Source organism: Gymnoscopelus braueri (assembly GCF_963280865.1).
Source record: "Gymnoscopelus braueri genome assembly, chromosome: 9".
Lineage (NCBI taxonomy): Eukaryota > Metazoa > Chordata > Actinopteri > Myctophiformes > Myctophidae > Gymnoscopelus > Gymnoscopelus braueri.
In genome coordinates, this window is record NC_137610.1 from 31,845,670 (window position 1) to 31,871,538 (window position 25,869).

The window sequence follows — 25,869 nt, forward strand, 5'->3', positions numbered from 1 at the left end:
CTGTGTGTGTGTGTGTGTGTGTGTGTGTGTGTGTGTGTGTGTGTGTGTGTGTGTGTGTGTGTGTGTGTGTGTGTGTGTGTGTGTGTGTGTGTGTGTGTGTGTGTGTGTGTGTGTGTGCGCGCGTGTGCGAGAACTTGAAGTACTTTCCTATTTCCAGTTTAATACACTGGACTAAGACCATTGCAAAGAAAGTGTGTCCTAATCCTGATATAATGTGTATGGACAAAAATAACCATTTCTCTCAAACTGAGCAGAAAAAGAAGTTGCAATAAATGTGGACTTCCAAAAACATTGCTGGTTCCAAATAAAATACCCCTCTATCTTGTCAATAAATGTAGATTTCATTTTATATTATAGACACATTGACAACTAACAGAGTTTTACAGTAATAAACATGGTACAATAACAGCAGGGCGTTACATACAGTGCAGAGGGATAGTGCAAAACATACTGTGGACAATAGACCATACATGTCACTCTATATGCACGCTCAACATTCTACAGTATGGCTTTGTTGGTTCTTACAGCGTGATGGTTTCTCCATGGAGAAACAGAGTGTAAATTCAACAGCCTATGTTATGTCTATTGTTTTAAAGAGATGTGTGTCTGGTGATGCCAGATGAGTAATGCAAGACAATTATGCTTAACAGCAAATGTATTGAGTCATTTTGTTTGATTTTATTCCCCTGTCATCGCTTCATGTTCACATGACCCTTTGACCAAGCAGAACAATAAAACTGATTGTCTGGAAGATGATGGTGTTCAGGTCATTTTTAGCTGTTTTGAGTCAAGTTTTCAAGCTAAAGTACGTAACATGTTGACCCTTTCAGGAAAAAAAAACACTAGACGGCAGGCCTCTCCTAGGTATTTTCATAACTGAGACATAATGTAGTTGAGGTAAACTAAGAGGACAAGGGAAGTTAGGCACAGGATTCAATCCCAGACCGAAAGGGATACATGTAATTCCAAAGATGGATGTCTTCACCATTTTAACATGCACTACCGTAGTCTAAAAAGTAATATTTTACTTTTTTACTTAATGACTGCTACAGTAAAGTAGACAGGACGTTTGGTGTAGCTTCTATGCCTTGCCCCACCTGCATGCATGGAAAAGAACAAACAAAAAACTTCTAAGGGACTTAGAAGACCATAGAGATGATGTCACCTGACGGCTGTTGATAGATGACACCTTGATCAGGTTCTGTTCCTCCTGTTTATGAAACAACCAAATTGAACCGTCCCTTGCAACATAAATGCCCCGGACAGCCATTGTGTAGCTCGCCTTAGCATAACAACAACACTAAATTTACGGTTTGTCATTTTTGAAGTGTAGACATGAAGTTTGTGGCATAGTAAATCATGCCTTGGAAATGAAGCATAGAGATGGCTCATAGACAGTGACAAACAAGATGTTTCCATTTCAGGAAACTCTAGGTTTTATACTGCGCTGTCAATATTTGATGGCGAGTCTTAAAATCGACCATGTTTACAGCATTAAGCTTGGGATCCATGCGCTGCTGGAGACAGTTGTTAACGTATGGAAACCAAGCTTTTAGGATTTATGAATGAGATGCCACTCAACTGGCCTGGTAGATTTACCTGTCCATATAACAAGCTTTCAATACACATGTTAAACTTTCATATTTATGCATGCAAAAAGGAAACAACTTGTAACTTTTGTTTGCGGTCTCTTATTAGGAATGAATGGAAACATCCCCATACCAAAAACCCAGAGAAGTCAAATCCTTTGCACAATTGTTTCCTTATATACAGTGTGTGTGTGTGTGTGTGTATTTTATTTTTTGTAGTCTCTGTACTAACAATAATCTGTACATTTTGACATGCAGCATCATCTAGTGGTGAAAAACACAGTCAAGTCTAAGGGCATTGTGCATTTTATTGTCATAATGTGGTTGGTTGGTTTACAATGAAGAAATAGACGTATTGCTTGGTGAATTGAAATGAACAGATGATCCAGATGATTACAAGTCAGATGTAAAAAAGGCACTTTCTTAACTTACACAGCCCGCCATAAAATATGTCTTATTTTCTCTTTTGTACAAATATATACAGTACAAACATTTGTCAAGGAGGTTATCACATAATACGAGTTAACAATGCATGATTGCAAGGGAAGTTTTAAAAACTGAGCATGTATGCAAGTATGAACCTACAATAATTACATTATCGGTCTATGGTTAAAGGGGTTATGTTTTTGTAAGACATTTTTTTTCCGTTAAAAGGTTAAAGCTCTACATTCTGATAGTAATCATTGCTATAGAGTGTTTGGTCAGTAACGGGCGTCTCCCCATCTGTCCAGCACCTCAGTAAATACAGAAAATACATTTCAAGTTATATCAGTTTTAACTAATCAGGAGTGAGACATTTACAAAAATCCTTCATCAGCTTCAATTGGCTAGTATTCCAGTTCCAGTTTTGTCTGCTCATTTGTTTTTGTTTCATCATTTCCAATTTCACTTGTTTATCCTGTATGCTGTATGAGTTCTCTCTCCTGATTGGATAAATCTGATATCCTTATCTGAAAATTCATTTTCTCTTTACTAAAGAGCTTAAAGGAGTAGTTCAAAAAATTACACACCCCATGAAGCCTTGAATTCATGGAGATTTATTTGTTTTTGTCACATTCCTGAGCTAATAATTTGATGACCAGGTCATCGGTCAATAGGAGTCTCAGTAGGAGACTCTTTGAGACTCTGCCAGTTATCAAATTATTAGCTAAGGAATGCGACAAAAACAAAAAAATCTCTATGAATTCAAGGCTTCATGGGGTGTCATTGATAGAAAATAAGTCATTTTTTGGGTGAACTACTCCTTTAAAGAAATGGGGAGACCCCTTTTGTAGAACAACTTTATAGCAACGATTGGTATCGGAATATATAGAGCTATTTAACATTTATCTTAACAAAAAAATGTCACTTACACGCCCTTTAAATAAGATGAGAAATCAGTTTTACTGTAATCACTCATCTTGTTAATAACAGAAAACATAAAATTGTCTACCACAGCTACTAATTAAATATATAACAATCACAGGAAGCATACCACACAAAATAAGAATATAAGATTTTAAAAAAGCATGTTGGTGTTTCCTGCTTTGTAAAACCAAGGGGGATGATTTTTTAAATGACTTCTTCCAGTACACATTCATAAGGCGACACTGTGTACAAAGTCGTTAGACAAAAGTAAGACAAAGTCATCATAGAGTGCTTTCAGTGAGCTACTTCATAACACCTTTCATTTAGTAAGGAAGTTGTTGTGCCAATAGTGAAATTCGAAATACAGCTCCATACTACAGAATCAATACGGTATATGGAATGATGCATTTTAAGTTGCGAGAAGGGAGTCATTGAGTGAGATCGGTTCAACTGTTTTAGAGCCGCTGAATTCAGACAATGGCATTAGTTTGGTGAAACATTTGATATTTTTCAGTAACATTTATACAACACAAGATGCTTAAAGGAGAATTCCGGACAAATTAAGTGTTATCTTTCATGTCTCGTTACTCACCTAGCGACGTAAAAAGTGGCGTTCTTTTTTTCCATATATTCCCCTGTCGTCATTTTTTAAACACCCTCCGTTGTTATAATGGGAGCGAGTGGGTTAGTGAAGTTCGTCTATTATAACCAACGCAATGTTATTTTTTTCTCTACTACGATTCATTGTAGAGTCTCATGATAGTCAAACATCGTAGTATAGAAAAAAATAACATTGCGTTGGTTATAATAGACGAACTTCACTAACCCACTCGCTCCCATTATAACAACGGAGGGTGTTTAAAAAATGACGACAGGGGAATATATGGAAAAAAAGAACGCCACTTTTTACGTCGCTAGGTGAGTAACGAGACATGAAAGATAACACTTAATTTGTCCGGAATTCTCCTTTAATACTGACAGCTGTTGCCAATTCTGTTCATACAGTACATACTGCAGGAGAAACGACTAACATCTATCTACCGCTGATCAACACTACTAGAATTGGAGTGCTGTTTACAGCTTTTTTGGGTCAAAACTGTGTTTCCTCAGTATTGTTGCTGTAACCAAACAGCACCACCTCTCTCTTGGTGGACACTTACTAGTTGAGACTGAACGTCGAACAAGTCATTTGAAGCAGACGGCCCACTGGATTGGACACTAGACGCACCGCCATCTTTATTGTAGTTTGGACTTTGTTGCAATGACCTCTCTCTCCCGATGGAGAGAGGGTCAGACAAGACAACAGACAAAATTTATGAATCATAATTTTCCGTGAAATTTCTCTCTCTCTCTAGTCTCTCCATATGTACGCATGTTGGGTCAAAATTAAGCCAAAGCATCATGACCTTTTGAACTTACCCACTGACCCTCCTGTACATAGATAAATAAGAAATCACATTTCCACTGCCTCAGTTATGATGAATGAATGTTGGCAATGCCTGATGGCTCATCAGTGCTTGGTACTGTGTGTCATCTGTCCTGGCTATGTCTGTTTCAGTGGGTGTGTGTTTAGTCGTGTCTCAGTGGTTGGAGCTTCGGTCATTGGCCACGTCCTGCAGCCTGCGGAGGAGGGCAGAGTGGTTGTCCGGACACACCCTCTTGGGGGATAGCTCCTCCTCCAGAGGCATGCTACGCTTCCTGGGGGGAGTCTCTCCGGTGCGGATCATGCTGTTGATCTCTTGAAGACGCTAGGGGTCAGAGGTCATGAGAGATCGTTTAACCGTAGGTTGTTGGTGTGTGTGTGTGTGTGTGTGTGTGTGTGTGTGTCTGCTAGAAATTACAAATGTGAATTTATTGCGACTTACATTGGGTGGGCTGCTGCAGATGTAGTAGTAGATTTTGTCACGAGGGGTGGGTGTGGGAGGTGAGCCAGTCTTGTGAGGTGAGATGTAGATGGAGTGATTGTGTGACAGCAGGAGTCTGCGTGGTGAACCGGACCTCAGGCTGGGGTACGGGCACAGTTTTGGAGACTCCATCTGAGACACGCAAATTAAACCAGTTAAAGCAGTGCGCCAATGTACCACACCCATCACCCTATACAATATCCATACACGCACAGGATATGACTGATAATTCAATCAGGCATGCACGCACACTAGGGCATTAACGAATAGTGATTTATGATATTCGAATTATTCGACCCAAAAGTATTCGAATAGTCGATTATTCGGTTTGATTATAAAAAATTAAAAAATGTTAAAAAAGTTTTTTTTTTTTTTTTTTTTCAATGGCATTGATGACTCGACTCAAGGAATGCGAGTTGACGTCACACCAGAGCTCACAGCTGCGTGTCTGCTCTAGAAAAGCCACTAAAAAAAATAATCTTAAAAAAAAAAAAAAAAAATGCTTTTTTTTTCTTTTTTTTTTTTTTTTCGAATAGTCGAATAGTGGTTTGATAGTCGAATAGTCGGTTTGATATTCGAATATTCGAATATTCGACTATTCTGTGAATGCCCTAACGCACACACATACACACACACACACACACACACACACACACACACACACACACACACACACACACACACACACAATCCACCAGCACACGTACCCCTGCAGATGGTGAACTGGGCGAGTAACGAAGGGCAAAGTTGCGCATCTGTTTGATGTAGACCTGGTTGTAGAAGCGGATGAGGTCTCCCCTCTCCTCAATGCCTTCCCCTAGGGAGGCAGAGGATGCAGAGGTGGAGTTGACCTGGGAATTGTTGACGGGAGTGGTGGGGGCACTGCCAGGCTGTGGGACTGGTAGGGTGCTACTGGAACGCATAGGAACTGGGCTGTTGTCTTCACTCACTGGAGATTCAAAATAAAATCAGGTCCTTGTCAATGACAATGAAGAAGACAATGGTAGAGGGACCAGTAAATGAATGATGAAGGACAGAGAACAAAGTTATAGATTTTTTTTCTTAAAAGAGAGTGGGCTGGCTTTTGTGAGACAGACAGATTAAAAGTTGATATATGATCCTGTAGGCTGGGAAGGTGCACATGTAGCAACAAAGATCTATATAGTATTTTTTACCCCTTTTTAGTCATTAATGGCAATTAATTCCTCCCACTGCTTGCCAGTGATGTTGCACTCTACTGGCTCAACTGCCAATAAGGAGCCCCCACCGGGAGGACGTAGAGCCTTCGTCCTACTCCTCCCGTTCAACATTCTCGGCTGACAGGTGCCGCCCCAGACTGTAGGAGTATGTGCAATGACAATATAACCCTCCCCGCTTTCAAGAACATGCATCAGGACGTAAGTGCACGCCATGAGGATGGGGCTAGTATTGTCAATATTAAAACGCAAATATTACAATTTCCTGAACATATTTAAAGGGAAAACCTTTATTCAATATAGTCAGTGTGGTCCAACAACACACTCTGCGTCTACACAGGTGAAATTATGGAAGTAAACAAATCCATGTTTGTTAACACATTGACTGCCAGAGTTTATTCATAATGTACTCACCCCCTTGCCAGCGATTTGCGTGTTTTTTATTTATTTAATTTTGTAATTTTTCATTCAAATAAATTGTCTGACTGCGGTTTTAAACACATACGACAGTTCTACCAGCAGAGAGCAGCAAATAGACACCTCGATCACTAGCTGACTCACTCAACCCCCCCCCAAACAGAGTCAAACAGTCAAATCCGTCATAACCGGATGTGACGTTTTCGACAATCGCCGATCGCCGACCAGACCGTTGTGATACACGACGACGATGACTGCTCGTCACCCAGACTAAAGAAAATAGAAGTGGAGCTCTCCGTTCGTTTTTTATACCGTGTGAAAAAACGTGTTTTGGCCGCATTAGCGCATTTTTCAAGCTAAAACCGGAAACCGGAAATGGAAATCGCTGAAATTGCTTCCGGGTGAAGCGGAGGTGAGTGGAAAACGAAACTGATCTCGGAATGTAAATAAAACAGCGTGATCGTCTATTAACCAAATTAAACATTAGTACGCAGATCTGCGTCCTAGATTATTCTGGCAGCCCACGGTTGTATCTAATAGGACGCAGATCTGCATCCATGGCAGCTTATGTATTAATATGGAAAACTGTCTGCCGTTCAACTTTTGAACAGATTTCATTACAAAATGTGTTGGTGCGTGTGCGACGTGTGTTCACCTGGTTCTTGGCTGGCATCAGTGGGAGAGCTCTGTCTATTGCCCTCTGTGTTGCCTGAGTTGCGTCTCTTTCTTCCTGAGATCAGCACACTCCTGTACACCTGGGTCACACACGAACAGCAAATAATGCATCACACACTGACACAGACACATCCATAGTACAGTAACACAGACTCCACACAAAATGCATAAAAACAGAAAATCATGAATCTCTATACAACACAAACCAAATCTACAATCTAAGTAGTTTTTGTAATTGTTTTTCAAGATGATAGGGATTTGGGGTTTCACAGATTTGGCTTGCTACTGTATGCTGGAGGTAACTGTTGGTTATCCAGTGATGTGAATAGGGACAGAGACACGCTGACAGCATCACTAGTGAGTTGCTTATCGTCAGGAGGTAGATGGAAGAGGTGGTCTACACTACAGCAGTGGTTCTCAAAGTCTTGCTCAGGGACATTTCGAGACATACTGTGGACACGGGCACTCTCAAGCTTCTTTTATACTTTTTGACAGTTATGTACAGATCAGTTCATGAATATGCATTTTTGTCACATAAAAGCGTCAATCAATAAATCAATCAATCAAAGGTACTTACAGTGCTGCTGGCCTGAGGCTGTGTACGATAACACTTCATAATGTCCTGGAAGGACTTGTCCTCTTTGGTCACCTAGAGAACGTGATGTACATACACATGTATTCAGTTTACCCAGAACATGGAAACTCAGCTACCGAGAGCAACCCTATTGCAGACAGAAATAATGTATAAGCAAGAGAGGCACAAATCAACAATCGGACAGACAGATAGCAGCCCACATGCACATAGACACATCTGTGTGCGTGCGTGTGCATGCTCACACACACACACACACACACACACACACACACACACACACACACACACACACACACACACACACACACGTGAGATAAGTCATGCCATGATAGACCCCTTTTTACAGCAGACATTTTGACTTGTAAACACAGCTGAAGGTAGTCTCATGGTAGCCAGCTGATTAGATTAACAACTATTTTACAACAACTATTTTAGTTATCAAGCACCGGCCCTAAGACAAGAGAAAGTGTGACAGACATGAATTGGACTTCCCGTTACAGCCCAGCCTATCAGCTTACCTGAGGAAAACCAGGACATACTGACTTTTGATTCAGACCCTCTGTCGCTGGAACTGATGACGTAGGATGGTGGGACTGACAACATGAGCTTCAGTTGAAAGTAACTTTAACTGTGGGTGTAACTGTAACTGTTAGGGTGGCCTTACTGTATGCTAGCATGGACAGCTCTTGTACAGTTAACACCTAATTTTCACCTAAATGAAACACACCTACAATGAATGTTATTACCCTCAGATCAAAATGTCTGCTGTGAAAAGGTCCATTATATTCCCTGCTGTGTTGTTTCTTATCTGACAGCCATGCGATGCAGGTACACTTTCTTACTAACAATCTGATATGCAAAGACACAGGCATACAAAGTGTGCATGCACCTTGGTCATGACATAGATGGCGCACATGAGCAGCTGGTCGAGGTGTCGGTCCATCATGAGTTCGGTGCAGTGCACCAGAGAATACTCAAAACACGTCCATATTTTCCTCCGCAGCTCAGATGAGATGTCCAACCTGACACACAGGTCTCTCAGACGCACACTGGCCAGGTGGTACACCTGCAGAAGAAAACATATTCCAAAATGTGTATTATTATTTATTTTTTTCAACGAGCAAGACTGTTGCACAAAGCAGGCTTTAGGGCTTGAGTGTACATGTCAGATATATACAGTTAGCTTCTTGAATTGTTGGGAGCAGTAGCCTAAAGTGGACCTGTAACAAGAGAGTCAGTCTTGTTTAGATCCCTGGCTGGGAAAGTTAATAAAACAAATGCTCTCCCCTCACACAACAGCATCTGTTGAGCTATTCTTCATCGAGGTACTTAGACTCCAGTTGTTCTTGCACTGTTTCTTAGTAGACATACACATTACAGTGTGTGTGTAAATTATGTAGATTTCAAGCAAGAGTGGCAAAACTCCATGATAAATCAAAATTAAAATGATGTAGTTGGAAAACTAAACAATAATCTACTGCCAGTGTACAGCTGAGGCATACAGTATTTCCCATGCTTTGGTTCTCCCTTTCTATTTACAGTACATTCATAATTGTCTAATGCCATTTGTACAGTATGTCATATGACTTCAACTGAACAGTCTTGTCTTACCTTTCTGAAGAACAGTGAAAGGGAGCCTTTTCTCAGGTGACTGGTGGCTGGCTTCACCTGTTTGGCGATGGCCGGTTGGCTGGTTATGGTGCCAGTCAGAGACTGGGCTGTTATGGTTTGCAGAGTAGCTCCACCGTGTACCACTTGGACTGGGATGAAAGTGATGCCTCCACTCTCGTTAGCTATTCCTGCAAGGATGATAAAGGGCATCAAAATGTACATCAAGCTCTGGTGCAACATTCTAATGAAGATAGTTAAATGCTGACTGCTAGTAGGTCTATAAAAGGTTCAGTATCTCTTCTTACATTGCAAAATCCTGAGCAAAATTTAACACAAAAACAAAATGTAAAAAATGACCAGCAAGGGACATTGTAGGTGTACGACTGACGGTCTGAGATGAACCCCGACGCTCACCTTGTACAGGTATGGTGACTGTCTGGCCGTTATTGGCGGTGACAGTGGCAGTTGCCATGGTGACCACGGTCTGTCCAGCTGGGATGGTGGTGATCAGGCTGGTTTGGCCAGTTCGGGCTGGGATGGTGGTTACTGTGGCTGTGGTGGTGTTGTTGGTGCTGCCGGTGGAGGTGATGATGGATGTTGTCCCGTCCACTGGGTCTATAAACAGCCTCCTCCGAGCTGTGCCGGCGGGTGGGGAGCTGTAGCGACCGAACAGGGTCGTAGGAGAGGGAGACACACCTAGAAAAGTGTGTCATATTTGTTACTTAAGTAAAAAATATCAATACCCTATTGTAGAAACTAGAAGTTCGGGCCGCTGCGCGGCCCTCACATCTAGCGTGACGCGTCGTACACTTCGCATCGCAGATCCACCTTACAGCCACCTCACAGTGTGAGCGAGAGTATTGCGTGAAAGTAGGGCAAAGTCGTTTATAATTGTGGGACATGGCAACACTGTGGTGAAAAGTAAGGCAAATTCGCTTATAATCAGAGGACATGGCAACACTGAGTGTCCTGTGCTCCCCTCTGTCTCTGTCCCTGTGTGTTTGTCCCCCTGTCTGTCCAATAAGGTTCGGTCCCACATAAAATTGCCTAGTTGGGTTCCACCTAGGGCCCAGGTAGAACCCACCTAAAGCCCACATGGGCAACCCAGTTGGGACCCACCTCGGTCCCACATATAATTTCCTAGGTGGGGCCCACCTAAGGCCCAGGTAGAACCCACGTATAGCCCACACGGGAAAGCCCAAGTGGGCCCATATAGTTCAGCCCACCTTGAAACCATATGGGTCCCATGTCAGCCCCACATAAATTGCCAAATTGGGGCCCACCTAGGGCCCAGGTAGTACCCACTTAAAGCCCACATGGGCAAACCCAGTTAGGACCCACCTCAGTCCCACATAGAGTTGCCTAGTTGGGGCCCACCTAGTGCCCAGGTAGGACCCACCTATAGCCCACATGGGCAACCCAGTTAGGACCCACCTTGGTCCCACATAGAATTGCCTAGGTGGGACCCACCTAAGGCCCAGATAGAACCCACTTATATCCCACATGGGCATCCCAGTTGGGACCCAAGTGGATCCCGCTGACATTGCCGACATGGGGCCCATATGGTTTAGCCCACCTTGAAACCATATGGGACGCAATGGGCGTGCTGGCTGGGTAGGCTGGCGTGAAAGTGTATAATATTTAGAGAAATTGAAAGTTTCAAATAGGGAAGTAGTAGTAGAAGTAGTGAATTAGCAAACTGGAGATTTAGTGATTTAGACAGAATGTTTCCTTTAGCCTCATTGTGTGCTAATGCACGCAACTGTTAAGGCAGGTTTAATTTTTGTTGTGTCTCATAACATCCTTTGTCCGTAAACAACATAGGCGACCCGTCTGTGCCTTGACTTCACCCGGCCCCCCGCCCCTTTGCCTGCAGTGTGTGTGTGTCTCTCTCTCACACACACACACACACACACACACACACACACACACACACACAACACGGAGAAGTTCTACAGAGTTCGAATGAATAAGATAATATAACAGCGTATCCGCGCGCCTGGTGTAGCCGGTATCATTGATAATCACTTGGATCTAAACAAACGCGCTGTGCGCACCACGCATACGCTCGCTATGAAAAGTCTGGTGTATATCGATCGGCCGTGTTGTAACCCCCCCCCCACCCCCCGAGTATTTTTTTCTCTCCGTGTCTGTATCTCGCTCTTTTGTAAATTGAATGTTAAAATTGCCATTTGAATGTAGTTTAAAAAAAATATATATATTTTTTAATGTAATTTTAATTTTATTATAGTATTAAATTTTTTTTCCTGACCTACCAATGCGAAAACAAATGCTTTCATCATGTTTCCCCCTATAAACGTCACGTGAAAGTTACGTTTTAGAAACTTTAATAGTTATCACAACAGCGAACGCTGAAAATCAGCTGTGCAGCCTGTGCTTGTCCTGTCTGTCTGTCTGTGCAGTCATTGCGCACAGCTGTGTGTCTTCCTTCATCATCTCTCTCTCTCTCTCTCTCTCTCTCTCTCTCTCTCTCTCTCTCTCTCTCTCTCTCTCTCTCTCTCTCTCTCCTCTCTCTCTCTCTCTCTCTCTCTCGTCTCTCTCTCTCTCTCTCTCTCTCTCTCTCTCTCTCTCTCTCTCTCTCTCTCTCTCTCTCTCTCTCTCTCTCTCATCTCTCTCTCTCTCTCTCTCTCTCCTCTCTCTCTCTCTCCTCTCTCTCTCTCTCTCTCTCTCTCACACACACACACACACACACACACACATGCTCTCCTTGTCTCTCTCTCTCTCCCCCTCCCTCCCTCTCTCCTCTATCTTTCTCTCTCCACCCCTCTCTCTCTCTCTCTCTCTCTCTCTCCCTCTCTGTCTGTGCTCACTATCTCGCAGATGATTGGCTGTTCAAAACGGAACACCCGGAAGTAAATTGCGAGATGAAATATAGAGCACTTTATGATTATTATAAAAGGAGACACATGTGAAGGTGGAAAATAAAATAGAAGTACTTCTATACTTTTGCATGAGCGATTTTTGTAGCAAGTTGGGAGAGAAGTGGAGCAGTGCTTTGGCCGTGAGTAGTACCTAAGAGGTTGAGGTTCCAAAAGGGACACCTCTCCATTTGTGTTGTGAGATAGTCTGTTACAAGTACAAGTTCGGTATTCAAAATTTACTTGAGTAAAAGTACAAGTATTGGCATCAAAATGTACCAAAAGTAAAAGTATCCATTATGCACAAGGTCCCCCGCACGCACGCATACATACACACACACATACACACCACACACTTACTGTAACAGACCTTTGACAATACTGTTGGTGGTTAGTCAGGCCCATGGGTGACGGGGGTGAGAGGGGCGCTGCCTGAAGTGCTCGAGCCATCACTGTCTTCCAGATGCTGCGGAGGCATCACCTACATCACACACACACGCACACGCACACCGCACACGCACGCACACACACACACACACACACACACACACACACACACACACACACACACACACACACACACACACACACACACACACACACACACACACACACACACACACACACACACACACAAATAACACTTGTATCATTTAGGTTAACGCCTAGCACAAACTTTACATGGTAGTAAGAGAGCGTCATTTTTGTTTTACTTTGTGTTTTTGTATTTTATCTCCAATTTGCAACTTTGTTAAGAAAGGTGATATACAAATAAACATGAGGCATTATGAGTATATCAATGCATTGTGAGCTTGTCGATCTTCTAGCTTGTAAATCGGATATTTTTGGCGTATAAATGAAGCATGTTATAATTTAGCACTCAATATGTTGCATGCTTTTACCCACTGAGCTACAAAGTGAATGTAGAGTGTGCGATCCAGAAAACTTTCAGGGTGTAGGGGTGTGGATTTCTTTTGACAGACCTCCTGGCAGGTGGGGACATGCTGCTCCTTGGCCTGGCGGAGGCTGTCCCAGAGCGGGGAGCCTCCGGTCCAGGCCAGGCTCTCCAGAACCTGCTCCTCCACCTGGTTCAGGTGCTTCACCACCTCCCGAAACAGACCCTGCTCTGCTCGCACCAGCACCTCTATAACCTGGGTACATACACACGCACACACACACGCACACACAAAGAAAGAAAAGAAAATAGATGCATCGCATTGCACTGTGTTGTGAGCTTGAGGATCGGCTATTTCCGGCACAGGGCACCATCGTACAATGAAGTATAGACAGATTTCTGTGCAGCTAGGGGGCAGGATACAGCCATCTTTACAGCATACCGTATCTGGAACCATAGGCTATTTAGCCTCAGTCAACGGATCGGGGCCATAAAAAAAAAATAGAAAAAAACTCCACATGCTCTTTATTATATGGTATGGGTACTGTTGATACCATTTAGCTTATATGGTTGGTACACTATGGAAATTATCTACTGTTCAAAGAATGCTTTGTACCATAGGGTCATTTAAAGGAACTAGGTTGAGCATACAGGTGTGAGGTGAGAACAGGCCCTAAGTTTGTGTGTGAAATAACACAAAATAAAAGGCGGTTTGACTTTAACATAAATCAAATATCTATGGCAAAAAAACTGTAACTCTGTCTGCAAAGTAGCCTACTTAAACCAATAAAACAATGAACTAGCAGACAGGCCAAGTAGGCTAAACAAGCAATGTAACATATTTCCACATAAGTGACTGTGTCACAGCTTATGTGTAGCCTACCCTATGTTCTGTTTAGTCGTTCTAGGCAGACAGGGCTTATGGGACAGAAGTCGTTTTAGTCGTTCTAGGCAGGGAATGAGTTAACAGTCCTTATTGTACTTGGATAGAGGGATAGAGGGGGGGGGGGGGAAACTATGCTTGTTAACTCCTGCAAAATTGGTCAGAGCTGTGTTGGGAGATCAAAGAGAGAAAGAACTACAGTATGTGCATGATGTCACCTTATTAACAGCTTATTAAGTATACCTTAATAACCGGGTAACAGGTGACTAATGCATGTTCCAGTCGAAGCGGTTTTGCCCCCTTGAATTCACACACACCCAATAATGTTTGGGTAAACAAGAAAACCCCTCCATAAATCAGGACTTGGAGTAGTGAGCAGCAGCCGGGGACCAGCTCCATGCTCTGTGGTCTGTGGCAATGGTCTGTGAGGAAAGCACTCTACAGCGCTTGCACATGTCTCATGTCAGAGTGATTTGTGGTGCGTGTACCTTGTAGAAGTGGTAGGCAGGGAGCTGGAAGATGCTGATGACAGTAGGGAAGTCTCCCGGTGGCCTATAGGAGAAGATGACCACCTCTAGGCAGCACGCCAGCAGGGAGCGATGAAACAGATCCTGTTCCAGAATCCCCTGCAATGCATGCACACACACACACAAACAGAAATGAATATCTGAACACCTGCATTCTGAAACTACTGTACTGTCCAGATTGAAATTGTCCTTTCGACAAGTGTCACAAAAAGTTAAAAGGATTGTGATTGGGGGAAGTTGGGCTTACAGAAAGGTCAGCATCTCCAGGATTCTCTTCTCTCTCTCAATGATGGCCTCCAATATCTTGTAGTACAGCGCCTCCGCCAGGTGGAAATACTTCATTGCCATGTCTACAGCACAGAGCCCGGGAATAGATGGTTGTATATTAGAGACACTAAATGTATCGTCAGTTCAACGCTTTCTTTCCTTCTTCTTTTTTCCTTTTTGGTCATTATGCCAATTCCCCTCATGCGTATAGTCCCTGTCCCTGCCAACCCCTATTGTTTGGTCAGGGAGGGTGTAGACAACCATATGTTTCCTCACATCTAAACACAGAGTTGCCAGCTACTTCTTTTCACCTGACAGTGAGGAGTTTTTTCGGGAGGGCGTAAACACGTGCAGAGCCAGCAGAGGTACACGTTGTCCCTCCCAGAATAGTTCCACACCCTGCTGAACAGGGGGTCCTGGCCAACACTTAGGAGTTGCTAGTGCAGCGTCAGTGAACACCCTCATCTGACATCTTTCCACTCACTATCTTACTGCACCTCACCTACTCTCAAATCAAGTGTGTGCGTGTGCGTGTGTGTGTGCGTGTGCGTGTGCGCGTGCGCGTGCGCGTGCACGCGCGTCTGTGTGTGTGTGTGTGTGTGTGTGTGTACCTTTCCCCATTCCCCTGTTCTCCTCCATTATGTCCTCGTGGTGTTGACTGAAGACCTGGAACATGTCCTTCAGTCGGTCTGAGACGGCCTCACTGGGGTCTCTGGTACAGGCACTGAAAGCAAACGGCTGTCAAAATTACCCCTGATGTCTGACAAAGGTCATGTCTTAGCCCCACTAGTGGCAGTAGTACTAAAATCTACCACTTTGGTCTCAAACAACATATGTCAAAAACTACTGGCTGGATTGGCATGAACTTCAACTTCATACTCAGTGGAGAATGAACTCTACTGATTTTAGTGACCCCATGCCCTTTCCTCTAGCCAGCATTAAGCCAAAAAGTCAAATTTGCACACCAAGACAGTGTGTGCAAAAAAATTGAATGGGCAGATTGCCCTGAAACGTCTTTGTTTGGTGGATGAACATTTGAATGACGCTGAGCACCCTCCGGCCAAAACGGTAACTTTCCATGCAAGATATCTCATAATTAAAAGGTGAACCCATGGCCCTTCCTCTAGAATCTCCTTCAGTGAATATAGAATATGCAACCCCCCAATTCTTCCTTCTAATAAAAATAACTTTTAAAATGCAGGAAGGGACTATTTTACATTCATCACATTCACCCACGTTGGAAAACAGTAGTGACAGTAGCCCTTTACTTAAGTAGTGATACTACTGGATGAACGTGTGGGTGAAAAATGTCACTTGCTCTATTAATAACTACTGCAAGCAATGTGCCCTTATGCAAGGCAAAAACCTTTTCATCTACCAATACTACAGTACAAGAGCAGCACCCGATTCTAAACTCCCTCCACACTCTCTCAGGTCATTGCTGTAATGCCAACATGGCTGTTAAAATACTGAGCTGTGTCTGAAAAGAAAGCAACATAAAATACTGTGCATAGTTGAAAAGACTAGAGTAGAGTGCAGTAGAGAAGAGTAAAGCAGAGTGCAACTTATCATTTCAAACACAACTCAACACATTACAAAATCTAGTCAACATATACATGTATGTACTAGGTCACATGTCTCCTTCAGCCCCCTTTTACACAATAAATGCTCAGTGTTTATTTCATTCTGATTGTGTACAAATGGACCCTTTTGGTTCCATTTGTACTAGGGTTGCAGCTATTGATTATTTTCTTAGCGATTATTCTATCTATCGATCACTTTTACGATTAATTGAATAATCAAGAAGCATACTTTTTTGGATATTCTTCATTTTATATTCTAACAGAATTGTTATAATCATCCAAATCAATTAGTCTGATTAAACACTTGAGCCCTATATTATACACAACAATTGTGAAAATAGCAGATGACACGCTTTGAGCATGTAGATCTGCTATTTGTTTTTAAATGTTTGCCTATCATGACATGCCCGTTGAAAGTGGTTAACTTAATGAAATTTAAATTTCTTTCCCCAAAATAATAATAACAATAATAACAACTATAATTATTATAATTATAATAAATTTTCTTTTATAATAGATTAAAATCGATTAATTTGATTAACTGTTGCACCCCTAATCTGTGTACACTATCAGACTCAGAAATGAACACTGAGTACCTGAGTATTTCAGTGAGTCTGGCGCTGGGCCCATGTTTGAGTCCGGTGAGCAGGCTGTGGAGTCGTCCTACACTCTGCATGGCGGTGGAGACCGGAGAGGCCAGGCTGTTATCTTGAATGTACTTCCTGCCCGTCAGGGGAGTGGACACCTTCAGGGCCGAGGCCTTGAGGGAGTGGAGAGAAGACATATTTTTTGTTGCTGTCGGGTGGAAACCTTGTATGTCCAAAACCGTTCCTTTTCTATCATTATTTTCGATCAAGATTTAAAAATATAATAGTGAAAATAGCCGATCTACAAGCTCACAACGTCTCGCATCGCAACACGTTGTGAGCTTACAAGATCTACTGTTTTCACTACCTTTCTGCGACACTCTTGTATGATGAAGTAGGGCATTTATTTACGAAAAAAACATAAAAAGTTGAAATATGGAGATATGAGGTTTCTGCCCGACGGCGACAATTTGCTGCGTCAACACATTTTCTACTGGTGCTGTTCATATCTAGTGGTCAGGTCATTTTGTATTAGTTGGCAGTATTTCAAAGTGACACAAAGAAAGACTGACTTTAATGTACTTGTATAACAGAAATGGTGGGGGGGAAACTGTCAGGGATAATGTCAAAATAAGAGCACCCGTGTAGATTTTGACCGTGTGCTTACACGTAGTTGCCAAATCTTTTTAGAGATTAGAGGGTCTTTCCACTTACACGTATGTCTTTTATGTTTCTTTGAGTGAGTGTAAGTGCTCCTATCATTTTGCCTGTAGCTTTATTCCATAATGTGTACATGTCAATGTGTTTGCTTACATTCAGGTTACTGTGTATCCTGTAGGCTGAAGAGCCCTGGTTCTCCATCCCCTCACACAGACAGTGACCTGAGGTCCCAATGTCTTCATTGGCCCCCTCCCCTGTAAAGATCCTCTCATCCAGGCTGCCAGTGGCTAGTATGTGTTCCTCATACACACGGCCCAGAGATGCACTGGACATAGAGGAAAACGCAAGAGTTCAATTGGAACAAAAGGAGCTAATATTGATTGAAAAATTATGGCCATTTTTTAGGGGTGTGCCGATACACTAATTTCATGAAACGATACGATACGATATTGGGCACACAACTTCGATACGATTTTGATACGATACGCACTTTTTTATTATGAAAATATATGGGGGAGAAAAAAAGCAAATGCAAACAAATATTTCTGTTTTTGCATTATTCAGACATGCAAACTTGTAGCTTTTCAGCTTCCACTAGCAGTTTTGAATCCAAATAGGGCAATAGTGTGACACCTGACCCGAAAAAAAGAAACATGTTGTCACCCTTTTCACCTCGGGGCTGTTTGCATACCTGATTATTATTATTGTATTATTTATTTATTTTTTCAAAACGATATTTTTTTTCTCCCAAAACGATACATATCGTCACGAAAACGTATATATCGCGGGACGATATATCGGCACACCCCACCCCATTTTGTATAATGAAGCCTTTCTTTTTTGACCTTGTGATATGAACTAGGTTTTCTTTCCCTTAAAGTCCTCAGTAGGTTGTGTACGCTGTCAATAAATGCATCCCAGATACACAGAACAGATGTGTGAACAACACCAAGTTAATAAATACACTCACAAAACCTTTCCAAATGATCAAAGGTCCATGACTTCTTATCCATATGCAATGATGTCTTGCCAACATTGATGCAATTATTCAGGTACATTCAGCATGTTTTAATGACTAAGGAAATGTTTTAACACGCACATTAAAAATAAATAAAACCATTAATGTAAAAAATTAAGAGTAGCTGTGCATATACATAACATCTATTGATAGAGGTATGGTTTTGTAATTCTCATAACTTAAAGGGATATTTCACTTTCAAAACAAATTTGGGTCATTTTATCATCTACTCAGACTTTTGTGAGCCCCCAGACAGTTTTTAAGTTGCTTGATTCAGTATTTAGATATTTTATATTCATTTTATCAGATACACCCCCTTCCTATCCTATACAAACCCATTGTAACTTCAAACTTTTAACTATGTTAGATTCATCGGAAACACCAGTCCTTGGTTCTGGTGACCGATAATGTCCTTCTAAAACGTCAGGGGGCCGTAGTTACTTTCTTCATTTATTTTATTTAATATTTTATTTTCATTAAATGAAATTTCATTTAAAAATAAATGAAAAAAGTAATTGAAAAAACACGGTATATAATATCTAAATACTGAATCAAGCAACTTAAAAACTTAGACTCCCAGTTTGATATGTATTAGGCCACGGACCCCCTATCCATTTGGTTCCTAACTATCAACCATTTAGCTGGGGACTCCCTGGACCCCAAACTGAGAGACATTGCTTTAAAGAAGCCCTCAAACCTCTCTTCAAACATATCAACATTACGTAGTGAAGAGATAACACAGAGCAGTCAAATATGACAACTGACACTTACGAACTATCTCCAAAGTTCATAGGATCCAGGAAGCCAGTCAAACTGTCCTCTTTGCCTTTAAGTATCTGTGAAATAAAAGCACAGCAATGTCAGTGAGTTTAGTTGCAGAAAATGCGTCATCCATCCGTCCCATCAAAATGTTTGAAACGCTTTGAACATTTTTGCCTATAATGTCATGCCCAAAATAGGGATGCCATTGAGAAAGTGTTTGTGGTATACCACGGTTTGCGTGTGCGTGTGTGTGTGTGTGCGTGTGCGTGTGCGTGTGCGTGTGCGTGTGCGTGTGTGTGTGTGTGTGTGTGTGTGTGTGTGTGTGTGTGTGTGTCGGTGTCGGTGTGTGTGTGTGTGTGTGTGTGTGTGTGTCGGTGTGTGTGTGTGTGTGTGTGTGTGTGCTTTTGTGTGAGGAAATGCAATTGTGCCTGTGTGGTTTCAAATATACAACTGCCTCGGGCTATACTTGTGTATACTTGTGTATGTGTATGTGGGCGTTGCAGGAAACTAACTAACTGACAGCCAAATGGAACACGTGTTTAGTGTGCATGGCTGCATGTGTGAGGTACCTTTTTATGGAAGAGCTTCTTGACAAAGGGTTTCCAGAAGTGTTCTTTGACTCCTTTGGCCTCCAGCACCAGGCCATCATGAAGTTCACACAGCTGCTCTATGAAACAGTAGGGACCCGGGGCCGGCTTGTAGTCCTTACTGCTGAAATCCTCTGGAAGACCTGGGAACAGAGACAGGGAAATATTGGCTTTCTTTTGAAAAGGGTTCCAATGATTTTTTTTAAGTTAAATTAAGCTCTATTTGGTAAGGGCAGGTCAGTTAAATCAGGCTCAGTTCTAATCTTAAATGAGTTGATTCATTGTAACTCCTATAATCTCCTATAATAGTCTTAAATAAAGACTGTCCCAAAATACCAGGGTCCAGTTAAAACCCAAAGAAAGAAATGTTGGTCCATTACTGCACTGCAGGTAAAAATAGTCAAATGTTACTAGTATACATCTTTTCGTGGTGCATTTTCAGTTTATTGAAAATGCAGGACGGTTGAAAGAGCTACAGTATAATGGAGGGGAAACACTGAACATAAATCTCTGGCTCTCTGTACATATCGTTGCAGTCGGGTGGAAATCTTGTATGTCCAAAACCAACCATTCTTTTTTTATTAGTGGAAATAACTGATCTACAAGCTCACAATGCATCGCAACGTGTTGCGAGCTTGTACATCTGCTATTTTCACTGCTTATGTACAACACTCTTGTATGATGAAGTAGGGCATTAATTTACAAAAGAATATAAAAAGTTGAAATATGGAGATACAAGGTTTCTGCCCGACAGCGACGATATACTTTCACAGGGGCGGGGGTCTTAACCACGGCACAGCACTTTCCTTTTTAGATGGGCAGTACAATAGGCATGTTTACACAGAGAGGTTAAGGATGTGGCATGGGGTTCTTGAATCTTGAGGTGTAGCCTGTGAGAGGAAATGAGTGCCATAGTGAAATAAAGAGCGGCCGCTTGGGAACTGAAAGGTTCCCAGTTCGATCCCGGGCTCCCCCAGAGTTAGTGTCGAAGTGTCCTTGGGCAAGACGCTGAACCCCTAATTGCTCCCGATGAGCATGGTTGCATGGTTTCCTCTGCTGTGTGTGAATGGGTGAATGTAATGCACAATCATCGTAAAGCGCCTTGGATAAAGGCGCTATATAAATGCACCATTTACCAAATACTCATGAATGCATGTACATGGGGTAGTCATAACACAGATAACATGTTCTACAAGGCATTAACACATTTGTAGGAGTAGATTTATATGCTATGGTGTCACTGGAGAATTTGGTGGAACAAAGAACCTTTGAAAGTAGGGTTGAGCAGATCCTTCCTGGCGTTGCACAGAAGCGCATTGGTGAAGACCAGGTCCAACGCACACAACAGCAGGTGGTAGGAGTTCACCAGGTCATCACTAATCATAGGGAAGTTACCTGTGTGTGTGTGTGTGTGTGTGTGTGTGTGTGTGTGTGTGTGTGTGTGTGTGTGTGTGTGTGTGTGTGTGTGTGTGTGTGTGTGTGTGTGTGTGTGTGTGTGTGTGTGTGTGTGTGTGTGTGTGTGTGTGTGTGTGTGTGTGTGTGTGTGTGTGTGTGTGTGTTAAGTGATAAGAATTGGAGCAAATCAATGAGAATGGAGAAGTGGATTAAAAAAGAGAAAAGCAGGGAAGAAAAAACAAATAAAGAAAGTAATATTTGTTTCCTAGATTCAAGAATTATAAAATCTTCTGAAGTTGTCACGTATAACAAACATACCAATACTAATCCCAAATACACAGGCAAGTCCTAGCTTATCTAATCACAATGTGTTGCCAAGATAACGTGTACACACTGGACGTTGGCAACATGTGTGCATGTAATTAATATTTGTTTGTTTTGCTGAGGCTAAGTTACTAAAGGAATAACTTCTGGTGACATGTTTGCAGGCAGACCTAAACAAATGATGTCCAGCTGATGTGTACAAGTCTGTGCATGCCCTCTCATTAGTCCACCAGCCTCCCTCTCTCGCTGTCTCTCTCTCTTTCTCTACATCCCTCCCATTTCTTCATTCCATTCATCCATGCTGATCCTAAAATCTCTTTTGGCCCCTTGCTGTTTGCTAGGCAAACTGGCCCAAAGCCAGTTTGACTTCACTCACATGCTCTCCATAACCACAATTGTTCCCTTAACCACAACTTCCTTCTGCCAAGGTACAAAGTCAGATTTGCATGATTTTACATTATTTGTCTCTTTTATTCTTTCTGAATTATGCAGGGTTCAATTTGCTCTGGGGGATAATCCATGCCTCTGCTTTTGATATCCCTGTTCATTCCTTTGCTTTTAATCAGTGCGTGGTGGAGTTATGTTTTATTGTTACTTCTGGTCAGACTGAATTAAATGCATGCATTTCTTTTGGGGAAATGTAGACTGTGTGTTTGATATTAGTTTTTTATAATATCACAGTTTAACTTAAGTTTTCAAAAGTTTTCAAAATAGCAGATCTACAAGCTCACAACGCATCATTTTTGCTAATTCTTGTACGAAGAAGTATAGTAAGTGATTAAAAAAAACTTTTTTACAAATCAAACCCTATTTATTTGCAATTACCATGTTACGCTGGCAATTACGCTTGTACATTATTAAAGGAAGATGAGTTACCTTTAGCATGGACAAACAGAATCCAACAGAAGTTAAAGACCTCAGACACTGTGCATGGATGCCGTCTACAAAACAAAAATTCACAACAAATTCATCAACATGTGATAAGTTCCAACATCACATGTTATGAGGAAATGTCAATTTAACAAAAAATATATTGTCATTTCTGTATTACATTGCTACAGATTCAATAGAATGCAACATACGTTTATGGCAGCCATACAGTATATTGCATAAACGTATAGCATGTGATAAGATAAGGTTTGTGGCAAACTCAGGACAACTGTGTTTTGAAAACTTAACACTTACCTTTGTTTGCGGCTCCTGTGAAGTCGTGGAGGGTCATCTGAGGGGGCCTTGAAGATGACTTTAAATATGGGCACGTACTTCTTGAAAATGACCGCAGACACTGTGAAGTTTCTCTCCAGCTTTTCTGTGCTTTGTCTAAACTCTTGTGGCAGGTTGGCCATGTCCTGCCACTTCTTCATCTTGTTGAAAAATTCAATCAGGCTGGGGTGGGAGAAAAATGTTAAAAAAGGCAAGCACGATGATTTGTTTTTTACACAGAAAGGTTCTTGACATGACATTTGTATGTCATGTCAGGATGACATTTTTTGCACACACAGTGAGAGTTAAACTAACATGCACAGGACTCATTGAATTAATGCAACAAAGTGTGACTTGAATTAAAAACCAAACAATAGGCTAATTCACCGACAAAACAATGGTACCAAAGAATGTTAATTTACCCAGTTTTAAGTACACACTCTGAGAGTGTACAAATGTAACCAAATTAAGGACCCTTGGGGGTTCATTTTGGTCAATTTGTACACTCTCAAGAGTTAAATTTGCGTTCAGGGTTTTATTGTTTATGATAGGTTTGAGGGTGATTGTGCCTGTGCATGTGTATCGTGGATCTACCTCTGTTCTGAGCAGCGCAGGATCTTGGTCAGAGAGACGTAGTTCCCCTCTGACGTGCCCTTGCCAACGGTTGGTACCGAAGACCTGCACGCCACATAGAGGGCACAGGCCAGCCAATGCAGCTCACTCCCCTGTGTGTGTGTGTGTGTGTGTGTGTGTGTGTGTGTGTGTGTGTGTGTGTGTGTGTGTGTGTGTGTGTGTGTGTGTGTGTGTGTGTGTGTGTGTGTGTGTGTGTGTGTGTGTGTGTGTGTGTGTGTGTGTGAGAGAGAGAGAGAGAGAGAGAGAGAGAGAGAACAGAGAGAACAGAAGCAGGGGAAAGAGAGGGGGAGATACTTTATCAGCAGGTGCAGGTGGGGGTATCATCTGACTCACATGAGGTCAAATGGGGTCAGAGTCGCTGCATGTGCACCATGTTGGAAATCCTCCCCTCTAGTGGTCTTTGTTTACCCATATTTATTATTATACAGTATTTACAACACACTCACTGGCAGTCTATTCTGTTAGAATACCAATAACAGGTCTGAACTCTGGTCTGACTCTACTGATTCACATATTAATGACTTAAACACTGAGAATGGCTCTCCTAGATGCACATTACTCACAATAACATGAGCGTCAAGTGATGCAACGAGCAAGAAATTAGTATTTAAGTATTCACGTATTTACCTCTAATGTGAAATTTCTACTAATGTTTTCATAGGTCTTCCATGCGTCAGTGCTAGCCTCCTCGTCCATGTTTAAAGCTCGACACAGATCTTCAAATGCAATCCTGGCTTTCTGCAAAAAGTCCTCCTCTTCGCTCATGTTGGATTCTAGAACAACAAGGAACAGAAAGAAACGCAGCGAACGTAAACAAAATAGAATGATAATTATTATTATTATAAAATAGAGGCCCGCGTAATGCGCCTGCTTACAAAATATTCACGTAACAACAGTGTTATTATCGTTCTATAAAAATACAGTCGTGTGTAGTAGTGGCCATTTAAATGTCCTTTGAGTGACAGCCAGCGTTGCCAGGTTTTGTGAGAGAAATAAGCAACCGGGTCTATGAAAACAAGCCCAAAAGAAGCGACTAGGCCACATTGAGCACTTTAGCCTATCTATATTATACAAATACATTGGATATATATATATAGGCCACATGAGCGCCAATCCTATATACATTGGCTATTTGAAAATAGCCGATCTACAAGCTCACAACGCGTCGCGGAAAAAAGGGAACATTTAGGAACATTTTCAAATCCACAAAATCGTTTATGGCCAGTATGGGGGTCTCTGGCACAAAATATTTTCAGGTGGGTCTGGGTCTACAACAAATATATATTAATTTGGGGGTACTTGACATGAAAATGTTTGAGAACCACTGGGTTTAAACAACATTAGTTAACAAGCTCAAATAAGCAACAATACACTTTAGAAACAAGCCCAAAAAACTGCAACGCCGCAACTACCAATATTTACAAGTAACTTTACAGAAAAACAAGCCCAAAGTCGCTTATAATAAGCCGACATGGCAACGCTGGTGACAGCTACTATATTGCGCAGATATTGCGTAGCGGAGTTGCGCTCGACGCTTCTGGTGCTTGAGTCAGCGAGAGAGTGACGTCATTTCTGAGCGCATCTCGTTTGCGGAATAGAAGAAAAAGAGCTTAAAGCAGACCACGCCCACTAAATGTGCGTTGCAAAACATGAATGGGTGGGCCGCGAGTCATTCAGCGAGGAAGTAGTAGAGTCTAGACCCCATACCCCAGAGGGACGGTTAGTAGCCAGCGTTGCCATGTCCGCTTATTAAGCAACTTTGGGCTTGTTTCTAAAGTGTAGTTGCTTATTTGGGCTGATTATTATTTTAAACCAGTGCTTCTCAAATATTTTCATGTCATGGATCCCCAAATGAATATGTATTTGTCCCTATAACTATAACCCCCATCTGAAAATGTTTTGTGCCACAGTGCCAGGAAGCCCCACATACCATATTTGTGTCATTAGAAAGATTAAAAAAATCTTCCAAATATTACACATTTTATTTCAAGATTTTTTGAAAATAGCAGATCTACAAGCTCAGATCGTGAAGCTTGTAGGTCGGCTTTTTTCAATATATATATAGTTTATACAGGTTTAAAGTGCTCATAATGGCCTAGTGCCCTAGTTGCTTCTTTTGAGCTTGTTTTCAGACCTGATTGTTTGTTTCTCTCACAAAATCTGGCAACGCTGTTAGTAGCTCTGTGATTAGCTACTTGGTTGCCAAGCAGCCGCTGGGGTTTTAGGTCATCAGTTGTCCGGCTAATATTATAGTTACAAGCTTTCATTCAATTAGGGTCAACGATTTTGGACAATGGTGTCTCCTCCAAATGTTTAATTTATTTGACGTTGA

General features: G+C 41.9%; 1 protein-coding gene across 1 annotated transcript; it reads right to left on the reverse strand.

Moving 5' to 3' along the window:
* Positions 1-1,879: 1,879 nt before the first annotated feature.
* On the reverse strand, positions 1,880-24,479 carry rbl2 (retinoblastoma-like 2 (p130)). The gene is given in 24 exon segments (XM_080438813.1): positions 1,880-4,684; positions 4,802-4,972; positions 5,548-5,789; positions 7,109-7,208; positions 7,706-7,777; positions 8,613-8,789; positions 9,335-9,522; positions 9,749-10,030; positions 12,584-12,607; positions 12,610-12,694; positions 13,197-13,364; positions 14,480-14,617; positions 14,766-14,785; positions 14,788-14,868; positions 15,397-15,509; positions 16,965-17,128; positions 17,769-17,940; positions 19,405-19,469; positions 19,965-20,125; positions 21,249-21,377; positions 22,578-22,642; positions 22,887-23,087; positions 23,499-23,629; positions 24,165-24,479. Coding segments are annotated over 24 exon segments (3,255 nt in total). The 5' UTR covers positions 24,303-24,479; the 3' UTR covers positions 1,880-4,516.
* Positions 24,480-25,869: the final 1,390 nt, after the last annotated feature.